We start from the raw sequence: 23,949 nt of genomic DNA, 5'->3' as shown, positions 1-23,949 counted from the left end.
TGTCGACAGGACTCTGAGAAGTCATCCTCTGTCACCTGGCTGGTGCAGACGATTTGCAGAGGACCTGGCAGGTCATCTGGTCCATGTCTTTCTCCGCGGGTTCTTATTGGACAGTATCATTTTCCCTCTTTAGCTTGTATTGCAGTAAGGACCCAGAGGCAGTGAATCAAGATGTCTTTCTCTAACTCCTTTCGCCTTTCTACATGTTTGGGCCTTTAAGAAGAGATCAAGGTTGGGGAGATGGCTTGGTGTGGAGCAGCCCTTGCTGTACAGCATGAGGACCTAAGTTAGAATCCTAGCAGCCACGTTAAAAATCCAGGTGTGGCTGTGTGTAACGCCAGTGTTGTTGGGAACGGGGGTGAATACAGGAGGATCAGTTGGGCTACCAGCTTTCAGTAGGAGACTGTCTCAGAGGAATAAGGCAGAAAATAGAGACTAGTAAGGCAAGGCACCAGACAGCTTCCTGCAGCCTCCACATGCATGCACGCACGCACGCACACACAGCGCAAGTATGTGTACCCACCCACACGCACACATGCACACACGCACGCACACCGCAGCTGTGTGTACCCACCCACACGCACACCGCAGCTGTGTGTACCCACTCACACCCACATGCACACACGCACACATGCACACACGCACACCGCAGCTGTGTATACCTACCCACTCACACCCACATGCACGCACGCACGCACGCACAGCGCAAGTATGTGTACCCACCCACACGCACACATGCACGCACGCACGCACAGCGCAAGTATGTGTACCCACCCACACGCACACCGCAGCTGTGTGTACCTACCCACTCATACACATGCACACACACATGCGTACCACAGGTATGTGTATCCACACACATGCACATGTACCTTATACACTCTCTCTGCACAAAATAAAAATGAATCTGAAAGAAAGAGAAAAGATAATCCAGGCAGGGACATCAGCTCCCACACTGATGCAGTGACGGGAAAAAGGAAGCTTGATTTGCCCACAGGACTACCTAAAGTGTCATAGACGAGAGGGGCATTTTTTGCCTTATAGAGCTTGGAGTCCCAGCATCTGGAAACGACTGCTGGCTGCACGCTGATGAATGTGCTCATTATACATTTTGCCATAGAGGGATGTCCCTTGTCCAGGGTTGATCTACAGCTACTGCCTCCTACCGGAACTCTATACTACTGCTTTTAGTGTGTGTCCCTATCCTGTCCCCATTTCCAGAGGGCTTTCATGTTGAAGTCATTGGGTATTCTGGATATTTGGTATGGGTTTTTCTGTTTCCTTTTTTTAAATTTTGCGTGTGTGAGTGTTTTGCCAACATGTGTGTAAACCACACATGTGCCTAATGCCTGCAGAGGAGACGATGGTGTCAAATGTACTAGAACTGGGGTTACAGAAATGCTGTAAGCCCTATGTGAGTGCGAAGAACTGGACGAGGGTCCTCTACAAAAGCAGCAGATGTTCTTAACTGCAGAGTCATCCCCCCCCCCCCAGCCCCTGAGTGTTTGTGTTTTAATTAGACTCTCCCTGGATGGCTTCCAGCCCCTTTGACAGGGGCCAGGTTTCTCCTGCTGTAACAAAATGCTAACATTTCTCTGAATTTGAGTGCAAGAAGGAGCCAGAGAATTGTCTTCTGATTTGCTGTTGGAATCAGCTGGTTTCACTGGCTGAGCTTGTTAGATTGCACTGCTAATAGAGCTGCATGGCACGCCTTCTTTTCAGTGCCTTGTTCCGCCTGACCAGTCTTTTCCCTTCCTAGACTTGTAAACAATAACAAGATTTCAGAGGCATTGCATTTTTTTTTCTTACATGCTAGATATAACTATATCTAGTATATAGTATAACTAGAGTTTGGTCTGTTTCTCCCTTCCTGCCCCAGGCCCTAAGTCCCTGTGGTTCTCCTGTCCCTGGTGTTCTGGGGTTCTTCGGGTCTCTGCTTTGCTCATCCTGCTGCTCCCGTTAGTGAAACCACGTCTTAATTCCCAGCCACATCATTTTCCTGAGGTCTACTCAGAAATATCTCAAACTCCCTATGTGTGTACCCGAGCTAACCTTCCCTCTCAAACCTGTTCCTCCTGAGCACCTAGTCTCAGTGAATAGTAGCTCCACTAAGCTATTTTCTGCTCTGCTCCAGCAAGCCGTCAGAGTGATGCGGTTGGGAATTAAGATGTAGAATCACTAACGGGAGCAGCAGGATGTGCCAAGCAGAGACCCGAAGAACCCCAGAACACCAGGGACAGGAGAACCACAGGGACTTAGGGCCTGGGGAAGGAAGGGAGGAAGAGACCACATCACTCTTTTACCCTTTAGTGAGTTAAAATTTAAATATAATTTAGTTCACCAATTAAGTGTACATATCAGTGGCTGCTTTGCTTTTCATTTCATTCGTTTATTTATTTGTTTATTTAAAGCTGGGCATAGTGGCAAAGGCCTTTAATTCCAGCACTTAGGAGACAGAAACAGACAGATCTCTGTGAATTTGAGGCCAGCCTGGTCTACAGAGTGAATTCCAGGACAATGAGAGCTACATAGCAAGAACCAAACAAAAATTTTATTTGATATGCACTTTTAAAATCTGTATTATGTTTTTAGCCAGGTGTGGAGGCACACACCTTTAACCCCAGCACTCAGGGGGCAGAGGCAGATAGATCTCCATGAGTTTGAGGCCAGTCTGATCTATAGGTAGTGTTCCACATCAGCCAAGAGTATATAAAGAGAGTTTGTATCAAACCCTACCCCCTAAAATAATAACTTGTATTATGTTTTTATGTACTGGGGAAAGAGAGGCATTTTCAGGTCTAAGGACAGCTCATGGGAGTTGGTTTTCTCCCACTGTCGTGTGGGTCCTGGGGATCAAATTCTAGTATCAGGCTTGGTAGCCTTTACCTGCTGAGCCATCTAACTGGGTTGCGTTTGACTTCTGACTTAGCTTGTTATTATTGCCATATTTCCTAAATATTGGCTCTCTTACTGTTATTTTGACTTCTGGTTCAACCACAAAGGCCAGTTAGTTCATGTGCCTCTTTGTCCTTCATTCATCTTGTAGGGCGTTGTCTAGTCTGTGTTACCGCATTCCCGTCAAACTTGGACCAAATTGAAAAGCACCTGAGACCTGTGTGGCCATATTTACAACCTCAGGCCTGGCAGGAACAATACAGACAGTATGTTGTATCCTGAGCTGACCCTGTTAGGTTGGGAGCCCCTTGCAGTTGGCCCATGGCAGGAGAGGATTCCCTGGACATAGAGCATGCTCATCCCGAAGCTTCTCTTCCCTGGATTGTGTCACCATGGAAGAGTGTGACTGCTGTCCTTAGTCTCTCTCCCATATCATAGTGTCCTAGGGACTGGGGACTCTGGAACATATTCACAGTGAAAGTAGGTTTAAACATCCTAGTCAAGCCAGTCAGTGTGGCTCTAGGCTTCTTTGGTTGCTAATATTGACCCAAATTTGAAACAAAGACTCCCGAGCCCTGCAGAGGTGCTGGCATAATGAGTGAGAGGTGTCTGGCCTCAGACTGCTTTTCAGCTGCCAAATAAACTGCGAGCTGCACCCTGCAGGTAGCAGCCTGGTTTTGTAAGTAAACCTTTGTTGCCACACAACTGTGTCTGTTTGACTACATGTTGTCTGTGGCTGCTTTCCTCCTTGGCGGCAACCAAACAGTTCTAGCAAAAATCCCGTGGCCTCCAAAGCCTAAGATACTCACTCTCTGGCCTTTTGAGACAAGCAGGCTCTTTAACTTCATGAATTTGGAACAAGGATGTTGAAGCGATAAAGTGTATTTCTAAAGACAGACTGCTCTTATTAGACTGTGCAGTATCACAGACCAGAAACAGCTCTTTGGAAATCAGTCTGTCGTAGTTCATTACTGAATTCAGCACAGGAGATAATGACCTCCAATTACAGCAGGTTTCGGAGGCCTTCACATCTGTGTTGTTAATAGTATCTTCTGATTATTGCAAGGGGGGAAATCAAAGGTACAAAATTTGACCCCTGTGAAATTATTTAGAATCTCAAATATGGAGATGACTCTTATTACTTCTCTTCAGCACGCCCATGGGCCTGGTAATGGGACAGAGGGGTATGGCTGAATGTTTGAGCGCCTTCAAACCGAGAGTACAGTAGACATTTTCAGCAGAGCAGCTGGTCCTTAGTAATTGGGAGGACGGCTTCCACTCAGGCAGACAGTATTAGAGAATAATGGTCCACCAGAGCATTAGAGGTCACTTGATGCTTTTAGCCTTCTTTGGAGGTCAGTTCCCCGAATGTCTAGCACTTTGAATAGAAACCGAAGAGTTGCAAGACTGACCTCATTGTTTAAAGTTTGCCATAATGTCGCCATCTAACCTAAAAATCTAAAACTCTCCATCCAATTCACAATCCACTTTCTGCACGGTATTATCATTACCATTTGCTTATACTGCAAAATTATTACTCATGGCTGCTGAGATGGCTCAGTGAGTCAAGGTGCTTGCAGCCAAGCCTGAGGACCTGAGTTCCGTCCTCAGAACCCACATGGTGAGAGGAGAGAACCAATGTCACTAAGCTGACCCGTGACCTCCACACTCACCATGGCACCCTTGCCTACACATGTATGTGCATGCACAAAATGAGTGATTCTTTAAAAACGATTATTCTCCACCTCCTCCACTGGAACAGAAGCTGATTCAGTTGCTGTCAGTGATTAATTAGTCTGAAGAAGTAATTATGCCTGCCTGAATGTGTTTGGCACATGCTTGTAATCCCAGCATTTGGGACATGAAGGCAGAATGATCGTGAGTTCAACACCAGCATGGTAGCACACTCCTTTAATCCCAGCACTTGGGAGGCAGAGGCAAGCTGATCTCTGAGTTCAAGGCCAGCCTGGTCTATATAGGGAGTTCTAGGACAGCCACAGTTACACAGAGAAATAAACCCTCACAGGGAAAAAAAGAGATCAACACCAGCTTCAGCCACATACCAAGTTTGAGAACAAAATGAGGTCTATGAGACCACTTCTCAAGACGTGGAGCCATTTAGATGGCTCAACACGTAAAGGTTCAGGCCACCATACCACATGGTGGAAAGAGAGAACCAAGTCATGACGGTTGTCCTCTGATGGCATACACATGCCAGGATGCATGTGTGCCCACTCCCCCAAACACATGTACACGTACATCGAATGAGCCACTTTTCTGTTGCTATGATAGCACTGTGGCCCAGGTGTTTGATCATGGAAGAGGTTTGGGCTTATCTTTTCAGAGGGTTAGGAATCCTCCATGGCCAGGAGGCATAGCAGCCAGCAGCAGGCATGGCAGCAGGCACACAAAGCTGAGAGCCCCTATCTGCAAATGCAGGCACGGAGCAGAGAGAGCAACCTGAAGTGGTGAGAGGGTTTTGATGGTAAAGTCTGTCCCTGTGACATACTTTCTTCAATTGCAGCACCTAAACCTCACCAAACATCGCCACCAACCAGGGACCAAGTGTTCAAAGGCTTGAGACCATGCAGGGGGTGATGGGGGACACTTTTTCATTGAGTCCATCACATGCTTTAAAAAAGAGAGAGAGAGAAGAAATTCAGGGCCAAAAAGATGGCTCAGTAGACAAAAGTACTTGCTGTGCAAGCATCCCTGGGATCCATGAAGAAGCCAGATAGAATGGTGCATATTTGTAATCCCAGCACATCTACTCCATGATCAGAGGCAGAGACAGAAGAAGCCAGAAGAATCCCCTGGGGATTTATAGACCAACTAGCCCACATTGGTCAGCTAACAATTGCCTGTAACTCCAGCTCCAGGAGATTCCTTCCCTCTTTCAGCCTCCAAGGCAACACAAATTCATGCTTACACAAGTACACACTTATACATAATTAAAAATAGAAATATTTTTTAAATGCTAGAAACATTCAGGTTTGGTAGTGCACACTTGTAATTCCAGCACTTGGGAGGCAGAGGCAGGTGAATCTCTGAGTTCAAGGCCAATTTAGTCTATGTATTGAGTTATAGGAAAGTCGGGGCTACATAGTCAGACCTTGATACACATACACACACGCACACGCGCATATACATACACACATACAGAAAGAATAAAATGAAAGGATTGTAGGGGCTGTAGGGGGTACGTGACAACGGAGCAGTATGGCCAATAATATCATCCATAAGTCTGTGATAGAGGTCATCTTGAATGTTGCTGAAGAACAACCAACAAGAATAAAAACTCAATCATCTAGATGTAATTCCAGAGACTAGAAAAACAAACCCTACAGAAGACAGCCAATGAAACCAAGTATGTGGATATTCCACAAGGTATCTAGATGTAATTCCAGAGACTAGAAAAACAAACCCTACAGAAGACAGCCAATGAAACCAAGTATGTGGATATTCCACAAGGTATCTAGATGTAATTCCAGAGACTAGAAAAACAAACCCTACAGAAGACAGCCAATGAAACCAAGTATGTGGATATTCCACAAGGTATCTAGATGTAATTCCAGAGACTAGAAAAACAAACCCTACAGAAGACAGCCAATGAAACCAAGTATGTGGATATTCCACAAACATACTACAGAAGCAGGGGAACGAGAAAACTATCAATCAAACAAACAAGAAAGAGACATATCAACCAAATGTAGTGCAAACCTACTTTGAATGATGTTCTTTTTTGCTTTTTGTTTTTTTTTTTTAACTGAAAAGGACATTTTGTAAGATCTGAAAATTTTTCAAGTGGGCTTCAGACATTAGGGCACTGTCAAAATTATTAGGTGTAGGGCTGGAGAGATGGCTCAGTGGTTAAGAGCATTGCCTGCTCTTCCAAAGGTCCTGAGTTCAATTCCCAGCAACCACATGGTGGCTCACAACCATCTGTAATGAGGTCTGGCCTGCAGACATACACACAAACAGAATATTGTATACATAACAAATAAATAAATAAATATTTTTAAAAACTTAGGTGTAGTAACATTGAGATTCTATGAGACATCTCACTATCTCACAGGTACATAGACAGGGGTTCCCTGGTTAAAAGATTGCCTTAGATCTAATTATGATTGAATCTAGGTGCTTAGTCACCTTAGTACAAAGGAAAGGTAACTAAGGAGAAAGGTAACGGGGCAGAACTGGGGAGCAGGGTTCTCCCTTCAGGACATGTTTCGGTCAGCCAAATCAGAAACAGAAAAGACTGCTGTGTAGTAGCGGGGCAGATCTCCGTGACCTAACACCATATTCCATTATGCATTGTGGTTTTATTGTTTTCTTTATCGTGATTTGTTTGTTTCTTCTACTTTTAAGTTTACTGGTGTTAATCCATGTTCATTTCTCCCTCTGTACCTGCCATGCTTGCTGTCTCTGCTTCCACCATTCCCAGGTTACAGTGTAGCCAGGACATGCCCAATCTCTTGGCCGATGAGCATGCGCTGATAGCCTCCTATGTGGCCCGTCTGCAGCACTGCACACGGTTAGTTGGTAGAGCAGCAGCACCGGGAGCGCAGCCAAGGCTGCTTTGAGGGAGGGGGTGAGATCTGGTTCCTGGGGTTGCCAGCAGGAGAAGCTCTGCATGGGTGGTGTGATTGAACAGCTGCCAGCTGTGATTGGCAGAGTTGATTGCCAAAGCATTGGCTTCCATAAGAGAAGGAGCCTGGCCAAGCCTGGCACTCACCTCAGCATGGAGTTAGAAAGTCTCCTCTACAGTAAGGCACAGTCCCTGCTGGTTACACTGGGGAGTCCCACACACTGAGATGCTTGGAGTTCCAAACTGGAACATTCTCAGAGGAGACGTGGTTTTATGTCCTCTTCTTCAGCAGTTGTCACTGAGGACAATGTGCCTACGACAGGACTGTTTGGGGCAGTGAGATGGCCCTTGGAAGTGAACATGATAACTAACGCAGGTGGTACAAGGAAAGAACTAGTTCCTAAAAGTGGTCCTCCAGCCTCTACTGCCATGCCGTGGTAGACTGCCAACACACATGCATGCACATACATTACACACTAGACAAATAAAGTAAAAACACACATAAATGGAAAGGACTATTTTAACTGTTGCCTTTTATACCATTCCAATTACAGTATGACTAAGCAACAGCTTTATTTAGAAGCATTCGCTCTCCTTAAAGTCTTGGGGGAACAATCAGGTCCTACAGACTCCCAGGTGGGTGTGATGGACTTCTCCTGTCGGGGGAGAAAGGAGCTGATAATTGCATACTCTGTCAGAGAATCTCCCTGTGCACCAGATGGTGTCTGTGTTCTTGTCCCAGTCTCTTGATCTCTGAGAACGAAGTGTTTATCTCAGGCAGGGTAAGTAACGTTCTGTCGGTAAAGGCAGTTGCCCGGGGTGCTTGAAAGTATCTGTGGCAGTAGCAGTATACAGTAGCAGAATACTGCAGAGACCGCTATCCGATAGTTCAGCCCATGAGTTTAGGGCAGATCTAGCTAGCATCCTCAAGTCCCTGAGCAAGGATTGATGACCATTGGTTCAGAAAGAGCAAGAGGATGGATGAGTACTGCATCCTTTCTGATCCATAGTCTAAGGAAATGAGCCCCATGCTGCTTTGAAGGAATCATAAGGTTCTTGGCTGATTCTGAAACTGTAAGTCAATTGGAACAAACAAATAAACCAATAATTGTTTTGTTTTATTTTGTGGCACTAAGGATTGACGTGGGGGCTTCACACATGGTAGGCAAATACATGACCATTGAGCAATATCGCTAGGCCTCTTTTTACCTTTTATTTGGGAACAAATTACCTAGGCTGTCCTTGAACTCATTTTGGGGTCCAGGCACAACTTATATAATTCTTTTGCCTTAACATCTCACATTGCTCTGGTCAAGTCATCATCCATCCCTGTTTCCTATAAGCTTCTTAGTCAGCATGGTGGTTCATGCCTGTAATCCCAGCACTCAGGAGGCAGAGGCAAGGAGGGTTACAGTGAATTCAAGGACAGCCTGGGCTACAGAATCAGAGCCTGACTCAAAAAAAGAAGAAGAAAGAAGGAGAAGGAAGAAGAAGAAGGAGAAGGAAGAAGAAGAAGAAGAAGAAGAAGAAGAAGAAGAAGAAGAAGAAGAAGAAGAAGAAGAAGAAGAAGAAGAAGAAGAAGAAGAAGAAGAAGTTGTTATACTTGTAGAGCTGATTTTCTTTTATCTGGTACCATATTATCTGGTACCTCATCTACGAGGGTTCTTACATTGTTAGAGTAATGGATGAGGCAGGACACAGTAGTACACACTTGTAATTCCTGTTCTGGGGAGACTCAGGCAGGAGAATTGGGAACTAAGTGTGGGGAATACAGAAATAACTCACCACCTCCCTAAAAAGATGAGAGGAGAGAGGTGGAAGAGGAAGATGGACCGGTTTACTTCAGACTGGCCCCATGTGTGAAATGAACATTGTACAACAGGAGAAAGGGTGTTAAAAGGGAATGCCTAATACCATGGACTCTTTCCAACTAGATGGTTTTCTTGGCCAACCCTGGTTGGGATTCTTTTTCCTTCAGCCAGTGTTAAGTATTTTCTCAGCCCTCTGTTTTTTATGATCACATAGTTTTTTTAAGTCTCTTTTTAGTTCAAGACCTGGCTCTATAAAGTTACTTTTCCCAAACATTTGGTTAGTAATCCCTATCTTGGATTTTTGCAGGATGTCTTTCCTTAACCTTTCATTTAGAAAGAAATTGCCCCTTTGCTGATGTGGAAACACGGGGATGGTATGTGCAGCCCCATTATTTTCCTGAATCCTTTTGTCTGGGAAGATTTAGCATCTGTGACACAGACGTCTACTAATAATTATCATTCTTAGTTATAAGCCTTTCTCCTTGAAGAACAGAACAAGAATTAGAGATGTCTAATAGACACCTGTTGGATTTTATCTCCTTGGCAGTGTCCTGGACAGTCCTAGCCGGCTGGATGAGGAGCATCGGCTTATAGCACGTTATGCTGCCCGACTGGCTGCAGAGGCAGGCAACATGGTGAGTGAGTGGAGGCTCCCAGGAGAGTACCAGAGTGCAGCATTGTTTGAATACACTGAATATATGCATTCCTTAGGAGAATAGCCATTTTGACACTCACAAGAGGGGGATGCTGGGGAATAGAAGGAGATGTGTAGGAAGAGAATGAAGGAGGCTTTAATTTTATCTGTAATGTTCTTTTTGAAATACAGATCAAGAAGAAAAAAAATCAAACAGAATTTAGTTATTCCAAAATATCAATACATTTAGTATAAACTCCTAACAATACTGATCAAGGGAAAAGGAAAAGCAATACAAATTACCAATGCCAGGAATGAAAGAAGGGGCATCACTACAGATCTTACAGAAATTGAAAGTATGAGAGGAAATAGTATCTTCAATAAAGTTAATAACCCAGCCAGATGCGGTAGTGAATGCCTTTAATCCCAGCACTTAGGAAGCAGTAGTGAGTAAATCTCTGTGAGTTTGAAGCCAGCCTGGACTACAAACTAAATTGTAGGCCAGCCAGGGCTTCACAGTATAACCCTGTCTCAAAAACCTACCAAAAAAGAGGTTAATGCAGGTGCAATGTGCATATTTCTTAAAAGACACACAAGAAAATGACATGAAAATTAGCAAAAAAAATGTGTTAAATGTTTGTAAAAGAAATTGAATTTATAATTAATTTCCCACAAAGAAAACTCTATGCCCTGATGGCTTTACTGTTGAATATATTATGCTTAAAGGATGGGGGGGGGGATGTGCAAAGGTTAATACTCCATGATCAGTTTAGTTTGTCCAAGGAATGCAAAGTTATATATTATATTAAAATGAATCAGTATAATTCACATGAAGAAATTTGTAAGATCATTTTAGTAGATGCAGAAAAGGCATCTGACATAGGACAAGCTTCCTCCCCTGAGCAATGCTTACACAAAAAACTCCTGCTAGTGCCAACATTTAAAGACTAAATTCCAGAACATTCCTTCCTATATGTCCTGGAGGTCTAGTTTTGCTGTCTATTTACAGTTAGTTACATTACAAAACCTAGCCAGTGCAACATGAAGCATAAATTCTGAAAAGAAGATAAATGGTCTTTGACAGTAACATGAGCACCTCCAGAGAGTGCCGGGGAGACTGTTCACTCTTTACGGTGGAGCTACAAGACGAAGAGTGTCTGAAGAGCACGGGGCGTCCATGGCTCAGTGCCTGAGTGCACCACCACCAATAACATTAATAATAATGAAGGGGACTGAAGACTGAAAGGTATAGAACCTTGCTAAAAGAAATTACAGTCTATGTAAATGTAGAGGTGTGTCATGTGGTTGCCTGAAAGATTTGGTGTTGCCATAAGTAGATATCTCCAAACTGACTTACAGAGTCAATATCAATCAGAGGCCTAACAAGATTTGGGTTGGATTAGGTTGGGATTGGGGCTTAGAAATCTAAATAACCCTAACTGGCCTCTACGAGGCATATGCTACTATGTCATACTCAACAGCCTTCTGTGTGTTGTTAAATTGGCAAACTCATTTTAAAATATGGTTAGAAAACTAAAGGACCTGTCTTAGTTTGGGTTTCTATTGCTGTGAAGAGACACAATGACCTCAGCAGCTCTTACAAAGGAAAACATTTAATTGGGGTTGGCTTACTGTCTCAGAGGTTTAGTCCATTATCATTCTGGGAAGACAGGGCAGCGTGCAGGCAGACATGGTGCTGGAGAAGGAAGTGAGAGTTCTATGTCTTGATCAGCAGTCAGTAGAAGGAGAACACCACACTGGTCGTGGCTTGAGCATAAATGACACCTCAAAGCCCACCTCCACAGTGACACAGTTCCTCCAACAAGGCCACACCTCCTAATAGTGCCACTCCCTATGAGCCAAACATTCGGACACATGAGTCTGTGGGGGCCATCCTATTCAAACCACCACAAGACCTAATGTAACTATATCCGTCTTGAAAAAGAACAGAGTTGCAAATGTCACCCTAGGTGAAACCAAAGCCTACTATATTCTATAATTAAGAAAATGAGGTTTAGCCGTGCATGGTGGCACACTTCTTTCTAGCACTTGGGAGGCAGAGGTAGGTGGATCTCTGAGTCTTAGGGGCTACCCTCATCTACAGAATGAGTTTTCTGTCTCAAAACAAACAAACAAACAAACAAACAAAATAACAGTAATCAGTTGTAATGAATAAGCCGAAGTAAACTCACTCCTGTCTGCTACACCTGAGCACGGGTGGGGGGGGGCGGGGGGTGCTCTGCCCCTTGGTTTAGAGGGCTCTCCTGATGTGCACAGTTACTGGCTTCAGTCTCCAGGACCTTAAGAGAGAGAGAGAAAACATGTTGTTTACAAAGGATTGGTAATTTCTCCACAGCAACAAAGGGATAAATTTTCCTAAATGGTGGGGAAAAGCTTTTATTCAAAGATAAAATGTCTGAGTACATCCTCTGTTGCTGATGTTTTTGACAAAACTTAAGAATATTCCTTAGAGGGAAAAACAATTGAGTGTCATTACTGCACTGAAAATAACTAGTTAAAATGTTAAAAGGAGAAAGGAGAAACACACTCCTAGGGGCTTGGAAAGGTCACAGTATGCTGCACACAAGAGTAGTGCTAATGACTCACACTTACTGACTGGGCTAGAGGTGGTGGTCGTTATCCTAAGTGCTTTGCATATCTTAACTAATTGATTATTCAAAATAGTCCTGTTTCCTGTGGCCTGAGAGATGAACACCTAGAGTTGCAGTCTGTAAGTGGCTAAACTGGGGGTGGGGGGAAATGCCTTTTTTGTCTCTCAAACACTGATAATTTAACTATTGAAAGTTAGGGTTCTAGAAAGAGTTTAAAGGAAAGATGAAGTGGAGCCCAGACCACGAACTCTCAGACACTACCAGGTAGAAAGAAAACAGGCATTCCCAGCATTATTTAAGCCTTTGTAAAGGCACGAGGGTGGAAGTGGCGGAGCTCGGAGACTGGTGCTGGAGAGAAGCGAGATTTAACGGTGTGTGCCCAGGGAGATGGACTTGTCTGCCAGAGCTGCTAATGAAGATTCTTGGTGTGGCTCTTCTCCCCAAAATAATCCCTTTGGTTTCTTTTGTTTTGTTGAGAATCTTAACATCAGGTCACATATCTGACTCCAATATTGCAACTCTAAAGGTTGGGGAGGATGGAACACTGCAGAACAATATGGAAGAGGCAGGCAAAGCTTACACAAGCCCTGGGGCACAACTGGTCAAGTAATTTTAAAAATTAAGATTCATGGGGCAGTGAGTCGAGATGGGCTGCGTTGTGGCTGAATTCTAACGTGTGCTTCATGCTTTTAGATAGCCCTGTTGATCTCACACAGCGCTTTAAAGTACGGTAAATAAGAGGCAAAGCCTTTTCACCCTGAGGCCCCATCTTCTTCACCGTGAACCCAGATAAGGATGCTTACACGGCTGGTTTCCAGTGTTGAATTGTCGGGAAAGCTATCACAGCTGGGATGAGCTGGAGGTCAAGTGCTCAAAGGGTCCCTTTCATCTTAGTTTATTTCGCCAAGTGTGGTTATCTGCTAAACATCAGGACTCTCAAGGATTCTTCTTCACCAGATTTCTGCCTGACACAAAACCCCTAATCCTCTAATCTCACCCTGATACAAGTGCTGTGCATAAAGTGGGTGTAATGCTCTGAAGAGTTTGTTTATGGCCTGGCAGATAGGCTTCGTATTGATTTTGCTCAAAGACCTTCTTCCACAGAGAGAGGCAGGTCAATCGGCACGCACCCTGTACAGTCCCGCCCCCCAGCAGCCACTGGGCAGCTTCAGCCTGGGTGCCTAACAGACCATGCAGCACCTCAGGCTGTCACCTGAAGAAAGGCACTATGGGTGTCTCAGATGTGCCAGGAGAACTCATTTGTTTTCCTAGAATGGCTAAGACTCTTTAAAAAAAGAAAAGAAAAAAAAAAAGGAAGCGGAAGAGCCTGTAACAGCCACAGCAGAGTCTTCATTCTCTTACCCAGCCCTGGGTGTCATTTGAGTGTTTATTTTGAGGGTTGTCTCAGGAAAAAAGAAACCATAAAGCCCATTACAGAAGAGGTGAAAGGGCCGGGAAAGCATCACCCATTGTCATTCTACCCGACTTATAAACATTTCTGAGAGGCTTTCCCTACTCATTGCCACGGTTGCTCGAGGTACACACTATCTCAGGAGCATCCTTGCGCCTTCTCATACTTTAGGTATCAACAGTATCTAAGCTGGATTTTGTGTACACGTAATGACTTCAACCCCCACTAACATAGTCATTGCAAAACCTGGCCGCATAATGTGAAGCACTTTAAAATGTGTAGGCTTTGTCTCTGACCGACTGAATGAGAACCTCTGGGTTTAGGGCCCATCTGTCTTTACTGAAGGGAAAAAAAAAAACCAGAAGGAAGAAAATTTGCTGTCTTCTGATTTACAGCCAGCCTGGGAAACACCGTCTTAAACAGCATTATTGGATTCTGGGGAGAGGTTAATAACCCATAACCCTCCAGTTATCCTCTAGGAGGTAGGATTGTGGGCAGACTGCCCAGGGTGCACTGTAGTGGCTTTCAGGGACCTCTCGTTGGGCTCATCCTGTCAGCTTCATAAAGGTCAAAGCCACTGGTCTCTTTTTTTAGGAGAGTGCAGAAATGCATGCTAGGCTACATCTGGCTGACTGCCTACTTGCCTTGGACAGGTAGCATTTGCCTAGTTCAATCAGAGGGATCTTGTTTCTTATCCTGTATCTGGCAGATGTGTCTCCACCTCCGTAAGGTGCTGTAGCACTCTGAGACTCTTGAACCTGAGAGGATGCTCACGTATGAGAAGCACTGTCTTTCCTAGGATTAGAGGGTGTGCAACCTAAGTGGATCCCACTCCTCATTCTCCATTATTAAAGTTTGCCTCCCCCACTCCACACAGTCTAGTCTAGGCTGGAACTGGGTTATTCTGTAGTTCCTTGCTGTGTGTGTCTGCGTGTGCCATCATGTGTAGCGTGTGTGTGTGTGTGTGTGTGTGTGTGTGTGTGTGTGCGCGCGTGTGTGTGTGTGCGCGCGCTTAATGAGGACATCAGAATCTCCTGGAGCTTGAATTACCGGGTAGGAGCTGCCCATTGTGGATGCTGAACTTCAGCCCTCTGGAAGAGCAGCAAGTGTTCTGAACTACTGAGCCATCTCTTCAGCCCCTGGCCAGGATGTTTTACCTAGTCCTCAAGGCAACTTTAGGAGACAGATGAGATTCCTGATGTGATTTGCAAATGAGAAGAAAGGCACCTTGAGTCACCTTGGAGGTCCCCACTAGACTTGATGGCGAATATAGGTCTGCATGACCCCGTGTGTAGTAAAGATCTCCTTGTGCCTTTACAGCGTTCGTTTTTTGAGACAGGGTTTCTCTGTAGCTTTGGAACCTGTCCTGGAAGTAGCTTTTGTACACCAGGCTGGCCTTGAACTCACAGAGATCCACCTGCCTCTGCCTCCTTGAGTGCTGGGATTAAAGGTGTGCCCCACCACCGCCCGGCCAGCTGTGGTGTTTTAACAAACATATCACTAGTGTTTCTGGTATTCAGTGCTAAGTAAATTGGGGGGGGGGATTGTTGTTTGTTTGGGATTTTGTTTGGGTTGGGTTTTTTTGAGACAATGTCTCATGTACCCCAGATTGGCATCAAACTTAATATGGAGCTGGGACTGACCTTGAATTCACAATCCTCCTACTTTTACCTCCCAAGTGCTGGGATTTAAATTAATTTGCTTTTAAAAATTGTTTTGTTTGTTTATTTGGGTGAGGTATAGCGGCCAAAGAAGTACTTGCAAAATTCAGTTTCTTCTTTCCCCATGTGGGTCTCAGAGACTGAACACCTGTCATCAGCTTTGGCAGAGAGACAGAGAGAGAGAGAGAGAGAGAGAGAGAGAGAGAGAGAGAGAGAGAGAGAGAGAGAGAGAGAGAGAGAAGAAAAGGTGAGAGTGCTGGAGAAATGGCTCAGTGGTTAAGAGCACTGGGTCCCTCTTTCAGAGAACCTAGATTTGTTTCCCAGCACCCATATGACAGGTTCCAGGGGACCTGACTCCCCCTTCTGACCTCCACTGCCACACATGTGGTGCATAGACATGCATGTAGGCAAAACCACTCATACACATAAAAAATAATCAAACACAAAGCCACAAGCACACAGGAAACATTGTAAGATGCTAGAGTTCTGTCTGTTCCAGAAACTCAGAGTTCTGACTGCTTGAGCAGTGCTTCAAATGTTGTCTGCATAGTAAAATACCCGACAACTTGGAAATGTATATTTGTGTGGTGTGTGTGTGTGTGTGTGTGTGTGTGTGAGCCAGTATACACTCTGGTGCAGGAACCTAAGCATGTCTTTTTTCACCTGTTGCAAACCAACCAAGTTTCAGAAGTCAAAAGAGCTTCAGGGTTCAGGTTTTTATTTAAGTAAACCCAGAATTAGCTTTTATTTAGCAGTTGAGTAAATCTTGATAATTTGTTTTTCTTCTATAAGGTAGGCTAATGAAGGGCCTATTAAAGGACAAAGCAAGGTTAAAGAGTAAAAGCACTTTCCCAGGGGGCCAACTGTGGAGAGAAACTCAAAGGGACAACATAGAAACTGAAACTGTTGCCTTTGGTGAATTTTAAAGATGAGCGATGGTGGCGCACGCCTTTAATCCCAGCACTTGGGAGGCAGAGGCAGGCGGATCTCTGTGAGTTCGAGACCAGCCTGGTCTACAGAGCGAGTTCCAGGACAGGCTCCCAAAAGCCACAGAGAAACCCTGTCTCAAAAAACTAAAAAACTAAAAATAAATAAATAAATAAAATAAAGACGTCTAACATGGCAGGTGTTTGTGACTTATTCCACTGGATACATCGCAATCACCTGGAGAGATCTCAGCCTCCCAATGCCCAGGCTTTATTATCCCAGACCAGTTACAACAATCTTAGCTGGAGCTGGGGAGATGGCTCGTTGGTGAAGAGCACTGGCTGTTCTTTCAGAGGACCTGGTTCCCAGCACCCACATGGCAGCTCACAGCCCACAGCAGTTCTGGGTGTTGGGACCAGGAGGCTCCCTTCCGACCCCTGCAGGTTCCTGTGTCTTAGACTGTCTCCTACATCTTTATGGTTTTATTTTTAGATTTATTTTCAAAACAAAACAAAATATAGACAGCTGAGAAATCGCAAGCTGAATTAATCAAACTCAAAGTGAGGAGCTGTTTTCCATCTATGAAGTCTGAATCCTAAGAGAGAAACAAGTTTTTTTTTCTTCAAAGACACTAATCTCATGAGAACCACTTCCACCCACAGGCTGTGACAGTGGAGACAGGATTTCTAGGACTTCAGGGTTAAAGTTCAGCCAGTTCCACTGGGGATGGGGGTGGAGTAGAGCATCCAACTTTCAATTTTGTGAAGGTTTTGTTAAAGTCCTGAAAAGATATTTATTCAAAAGTGCTCAAATTTTCTCCACCTTTTTATTTGGTTTGTTTTCTAATTTTTCTTTTTTTAAATTTAAAAACTTTTTTTTATGTGTATGAGTGTTTTTTCTGCATTGCAGTATGTATATACGTGTACCACATGCACTCCTGGTGGGTTTAAGATCTCCTGGAAACTGGAGCAATGATCCCGGGGAGCCGCTCTGTGGGGGTTGGGAACTAAATCCACCGGTGCTCACTGCTTCCATGCTAGTGGGGAACTCACTCTAGCTCAGGCTAGCTTTGCCTTGTGGTAATATTCTGTCTCAGCCTCCCTAGTACCGAGATTACTGGCATGAGCCACTGCACTGGGCTTAATTTTTTGTTGTTTCATTTTGAGCTTCTCTGGTCCCCTTCCACAGCCCCAGATTTGGCCAGAGTTTCCTCCCCTGGAAGCCTGGGTAGGAGGAAGGGGAGAGGTCAAGCTCTGGTTAAAGGATTTGCTGTGTAATAGAAGCTCTCTTCCATGAAGGAGAGGTTGGCCAGCTGATCAAAGGCTGGCTTTAAATATTTAAAGAGCTGTTTACTGAAGTATAAAATATGACAAGTGTTTTGCATAAAGATACTTCAGCAACAGAAAAGAAAATGTCGTTTAGAGGCAGTCAGTGTGGCAGAGCCCCGTAAGGAATTAGTGTAAGCTTATGGAAATTTATTTTCCTACTGTCTGCGTAAAATGCTCATTTTGTTAAAGCAGGTTAGAATGGGAACCATAAACACGAGCCGAATGTCTCAGCACTTCTTTACATACACTCACGCATATTTTCATGATGAGGTCTCCTAAACCAACTTGTCTCCTTTGCATGAAGCGTTCTTTCTTTTTTTCCCCCAGGGTCCCTTTTCAGCTCTGTGCTGAAATGACTGCATGGGAACTGATAAACTCCTGACTGTTGATTCTTCTTCCTCACTTTCAAACCTTTAAGCTGCCTCAGCAGGGTCAGCTGTCCTGGCGCCAGCCCTTCTTTTCTGCTGCACGTGCTCTTCCCCAGGCATCTGACTTGCTGCGCATGCTCAGAACTACTTGGCTGGCGGAACCTCAGTTCCAGTCACCACCTTACTTCCTGTGCCTGTTAATACTAGCGTGTGTTTATTTACTTTGGTTTTGTTTTTGCTTTCGAGACAGAGTTTCTTTGTGTAGCTTTGGAGCCTGTACTGGAACTCGCTCTTTAGACCAGGCTGGCCTCGAACTCACTAAGATCTGCCTGTCTCTACCTCCCGAGTGCTAGGATTAAAGGCGTGCGCTACCACTGCTGGACCTGTGTTTATTTACTTACTTCTATTATTTTTTGTTTGTTTGTTTCTGATCTCCACCGATGTATTGTGAGCTACTCGAGGTGAGGTTTTTTTCCCATTTACCTAAGCATCACTAGCTGTCTGGGCACTGAGGAGTCAGGAAATGAATAAATTGATTTTGTTCTTGAAAGAAATTATTTAGGGTCTCTTCTAGATAACGTATCCAGTGTCTTTATGAATTAACCATTCTGTTTCTGTGTTAACCTCTTCAGAGTCCAGAAGTTATTTCAGGAAGAGAGACTTGCCTTTGTTTTATTATGTTGTGACTATTATTATTAACGAGACCCATAGTGTTTGAGATAGCAAATAAATACTAAGTGTGCCTGTTATATAGTATATAATATATACTAGTCCATTTTCCATCGCTAGAATACCTGAAGAATAAAAGGCTTGTTTGGACTCAGTATGCTGGTGGTCTAAGGTCAAAGACCAGCGTCTGGTGATGGGATGGAAGGGTCCTGGGTCAGCCCAGAGCATCACATGGCAGGAGACAGAGATGGATGTGTGTATGTCCTCTGTAGAGCAAGCTGACCAAGAACTCATAGAGATCTGCCTGCCTCTGCCTCTAGAGTGCTGAGGTTGAAGGCCTATGCCACCACTTATATCTACATTTTGATCAAAGAAGACAGGCCACGCTAGACACTCACTAGGGCTGGGTTGGGGGTTCTGTGAGTGCAGGCAGTGGGAAAGCCCAGCCCCATTCTATATGCAGGAACTGTTGCTTGCTCACTTCTGTGTGAGAAACATATTTCTGGGAGCTAGGGAATCTTGCCCGCTTAGGGATCTCCACTGATAGCTTTGGATTCCTACTTCAGCCTCCACAACAGAAGTCACCAGGTTTACAGTCAGATACCAAAAGTACCGAGGGTTATCTTGACACTCCCAGTGAATGACACCAAGCATGCGTGTTTTCATACACAAGCCCTTCCCACATCTGTAATTTTCCCTGCTCTTACCCTAACAGAAGCTATGACTTTTAATTCCACTTTTTTCTTTTCGATTTGAAACTGATTATTTATAGCCAGGTTCATTCTCAGGCCATCTTTGGTGAGGCTCAACCCGAGTTCTCACATGACGCTAAATACTGTGCGGGGAGTTTGCTCAGCTGGCCGCTGGTCCACACTTCTAAGGAAAAAAGAAAGTTATCTTGTTTTTAATTTTTATTTTAAAGACAAAAAATATCAGGTGATCTGGTTAGTCAGATCGGCTATGCTGTTTTGCCCGTTTATTTAGACAGCACCCCATGAAAAGAGTTATTGAATCTTCAAGCTCCGGGCAGGGTATTAGGTTCTTGCTTCTTGTAGGTTGTGCTTGAGACAAAGCAGAGAAGGTGCAGAGTGAGCGTGGCTGGCAAGGAGCCTAATTGAGAGCTTCCGTTGTAGTTGCTGAGTCAGAGGGAAACAACACCTCATTATCCCCTTTCCTTTCTGTGTTCCTTGGCTAATACACGTCCTGTTGCCATGGAGGGGACATCTGGATACAGTCTCACAGGACCCAGGTTAGCCTTGGGCTGGCTCTGTAGCTGAGGATGACCTTGAACTCCTGATCTTCTTGCCTCTACCAAAGTGTGAAGATCACAAGAATGTGTCACCACACCTGGTTTTACGTGGTGTTCAGATGTGTCTGAGATCAAACCCAGGGTTTCATATATGCAGGGCAAACACTCTCTCAGCCGAGCTAATCCCTGAGCCCTGACCCACTCTGTGCAGTGTGTATATGGGTCTGTTTCTAAACTTGATTATTGTTGTTTTCTACCATATTCTTGAAGGAGCTAGCAAGGGTACAAATTACACGTCATGGTCTCTCCAAAGATAACACAAATAATGATTCCGCATGTGACAGTGTGCTCAGCATTAGTTCTTAAAGAATCTACATGAGGGGCTGGAGAGATGGTTCAGTGGTTAAGAGCACTGGCTGCTCTTCCAGAGATCATGAGTTCAATTCCCAGCACCCACATGGTGGCTCACAACCATCTATAATGAGATTTGGTGCCCTCGTCTGGCCTGCAGGCATACATGCAGGCAGAACACTCTACATAATAATTAAATCTTTAAAGGAAAAAAAGAATGCACATGAGATACCACCTCACACCCATGAGAATGACTCCTCAGAAAGATGAACAAGTGTTGGCAAGCATGCGAGGGAAAGGAGGGATTCCATACAGTCTTGGCTGGAATCAGTCCAACCCCTTAGGAAAAGAGTCTCTCAAAAGGCAGTTACCCTGTGATTCAGTGGTTTTCCTTCTAGATGAGTACTCGAAAGGAAGAACATATTTCTATACACGTGTGGAAAGAACCCAAATCAGCTGATAGAAAAATGTGGGATATTTATATTGTGGAATATTATTCATCCATAAAAAAGAAATACATATTTGTGACATAATACAAGTGAAGCTTGAACGCACCTTGCCATGTTAAAGAAGTCAGATATAAAGGCTATAGATTGTAATTTTGTATAATATACAGAATTAGTAAAACTACAGAGACAGAAAGAATGGTGGTTCACAGGGCAAGCAGAAATAGATCATGGTTGCTAATGGGCGTGGATTGGGGGACAGTAAAACTTTGCTGGAAATGGAGGGCGGTGGTGGTTTCATAGTCCAAACACACTAAAAACTACTAAACTGTATATTTTAAAAGGTTAGGGGCTGGGGATTTGATTCAGTTAGTCAGTGCTTGCCCAGCATGTACAAAGCCCTGTGTTCAACCCCCAGCACAGCATAAACCAGGTGTGGTGCCAGATGCCAGTAAGCATTTGGGTGGTAGAGGGAAGAGGATCTGAGGTCCAGGGTCATCCTTGGCTACATAACATTCTAGGCAGCGTCAGATCCCGTCTGAAGCAAAGGGCATGGGGCAGATTTAATGAAACGTAAGCTCACTTCTATTTAAATAAAGGAAACCTCACAGTTACAGCCTTTACAGTAAGGATGTTGAAACAAGAAAGATTTTAACAGCTTTCAGTGAGACTACTATGCCTTGGAGCTGTGGAGATGGCTTAGAAGATCACTGGTTGATCTTTTAAAGGACCTGGGTTCGATTCCCAGAACCCACGTAGTAGCTAGCAACCCTTTGCTACTCCAGTTCCAGGCGTTTTGTAGGTGCCAGGCATACAGGTAGTTCACAGACATGCATGTGTGCAAAACACCCATATACATAAATATATAAAACTATATAATATATTATATATAAATATTATATATTTATATACATAAATATATAAAAGCAAAAAGAAATAGGAATCATTAGATATCGCCAGAGGGGGATAAAGTGGTTCAGCTACTTTGGGAAATAGTGTGAGCGTGCAGCTCAGCAGCTCCATGTCAGTGTACTTGGGGCTGGTGAGGTTTCTGAGTGGGTAAAGGCTCTCTCCTCAGCAAGGCTGAGTGCAGCCTTGGAACGTACGAGGTAGAAGGAGAGAGAAACAGTTCATGCACATCCTCTCACCTCACACCATAACATGCACGCTCACACAGTGGCGTGTGCACACACACGTGCAAAGTAAGAAAACAGTGTATATTGATATTAAACCCTGTAAGTAAAAGTCCAGCACTGCTTCCATCTGTGGTTGCCAAAAGCTGGAAGCAAGGGGGGTGGGGAGGTATACGCCTCAGCAGTAAACCTCCTGCTGCATGGGGACCAGAACTATGCACAGGGCGATTCTGTGGGATGATGTTTCCAAGAAGGCAGAGCCAGGTAGAAACCCAACCCATCAGTGCCCAGCGGTTGCTCACTCCGCCCTCGCTCAAGCTCATTCGCAGTAGTGGTAGCAACTGCGGAAAAACTGACCTAAGGGATTATTTTATGGTGATGGAAAATGTTCTAAAACTGGATTGTGGTGGTTGGTTATACAAATGTTTAAATATGCTAAGACTGTCGGGTTGGATGGGTTTTATGGTATGCAAACGAAACCTCAAAAATTGGTTTTTATTTTGAAAAATTAACAGTCAATCTCAGACTCTGGATATTTAAATTTGGGAAAAAAAAAACAAATAACTTCTCTCCACCATAGACCCGTCCTCCCACTGACGCCAGCTTCAACTTCGATGCCAACAAGCAACAGAGACAACTCATTGCAGAACTGGAAAACAAGAACAGGTGAGAACTCACCTGTTTCCCACGGCCAGGAACATCGCCTCACAGACTACTTGGCTAGTTTGCTTGCTTTTTTTCCTTCTCTGAGATGATCCCTTGTAACCGAGGCTGACAGGGTGTAACACAAGCTGACTTTGCTATCTTGACCCTCCTGCCTGCCCCCTCAAGTGCTAGGATTACAGACATGTCACCACACCCAGCTCTCTACGACCCCTCAGTAGACAGGAATAGCTCAGGACCGGGAGATAACACTGCATGCTGTTGGTTCAGATTGACCTACGCTCTGATCTACCTCTAGAGAGTCTCTGTTTGGGGACTCCTCCCATCCACCAGTGTGTCCCCCACAGTTCCTTACCCCAAGGGTGTCCCTCACAGTTCCTTGCCCCACTCCTTCCCAGTAGCATTTTGCTCTGTCTTAGCAGCTTTTCGTGGCCTCTTACGCTGCATGTTACCAGTCTCATTTTATTTTAAAAGGCCATTTTAAAGGTTGCTAAAAGACCTGGGGATCACACATTACATCACTGTGCAGTGAGAGGTAGAAACCAGAACGAGGAGACTGACCCTTGTGTAGCATGCTCTGGGGAGGGACTGGCAGCAACCTCCAGTCAGGAGCCAGGAATCAAGCGAAGAGAGTGGAGAAAGCATTGGGAAGTCCGCATACGTCCTACCTCAGGAGGTTTTAAAGAGTTCTTTCCCTGAAGTGGAACAGGGTAAATAAAATGTTGCAGTCGTCATTTTCCCTTCCTGGAGAGGGTTCAAGGTCTTGAGAAGAATGTCATCTCTGGGCAGAGCTCCTGAGGAGCCGTCAGGTGAAACTGTTGAGGAGGTATCCATCTCCCACTTGGAGGATCAGTAGCCTCAGAACAGAGGGTTAAGGAGGCACTGAGGGGGTGAAAACATCTACTGGGAAGAAAGAGCCGTCACTAACAAGCGCCTCTCACCATCTCAGAGAGATCCTGCAGGAGATCCAGCGCCTACGGCTGGAGCATGAGCAGGCTTCCCAGCCCACTCCTGAGAAGGCCCAGCAAAACCCCACGCTGCTAGCGGAGCTGCGCTTGCTGAGGTAAGTAAGTATGCGTCCACCCGTTCCCAAACAACAGCCTGTGGTGGGAATTTCCTTCTTCAGCCTCCCCAGGGCTAGGGTTATAGGCCTGCACCACAGCATCTGGGATACACATAGCTGAATAGAACGGAATTTTTTAG

At 44.7% G+C, this 23,949-nt stretch overlaps 1 protein-coding gene across 3 annotated transcripts in view; it reads left to right on the top strand.

The window, feature by feature from the left end:
* The window catches only part of Dtnb (dystrobrevin beta), a 202,399-nt gene that overhangs the window by 146,193 nt on the left and 32,257 nt on the right, over positions 1 to 23,949 (top strand). For 2 of the 3 annotated variants that reach the window (XR_007589234.1, XM_050125874.1), the window contains exons 11-14: positions 7,340 to 7,429; positions 9,842 to 9,929; positions 22,664 to 22,749; positions 23,696 to 23,809. Coding sequence is in view for 1 of the 3 variants with exons in the window: in XM_050125874.1 (XP_049981831.1) it covers positions 7,340 to 7,429; positions 9,842 to 9,929; positions 22,664 to 22,749; positions 23,696 to 23,809 (378 nt within the window). In the remaining 2 variants the exon portion in view is untranslated. The remainder of the gene's footprint in view (positions 1 to 7,339; positions 7,430 to 9,841; positions 9,930 to 22,663; positions 22,750 to 23,695; positions 23,810 to 23,949) is intronic. The other variant, XR_007589235.1, reaches the window with a different exon arrangement.

Source organism: Alexandromys fortis, unplaced genomic scaffold (assembly GCF_014885135.2).
Source record: "Alexandromys fortis isolate MF-2015 unplaced genomic scaffold, M_Fortis_MF-2015_v1.1 scaffold_252, whole genome shotgun sequence".
Taxonomy (NCBI): Eukaryota; Metazoa; Chordata; class Mammalia; order Rodentia; family Cricetidae; genus Alexandromys; species Alexandromys fortis.
Note: the sequence above shows the minus strand (reverse complement) of the source record. Positions and strands in the feature narration are given on the sequence as shown.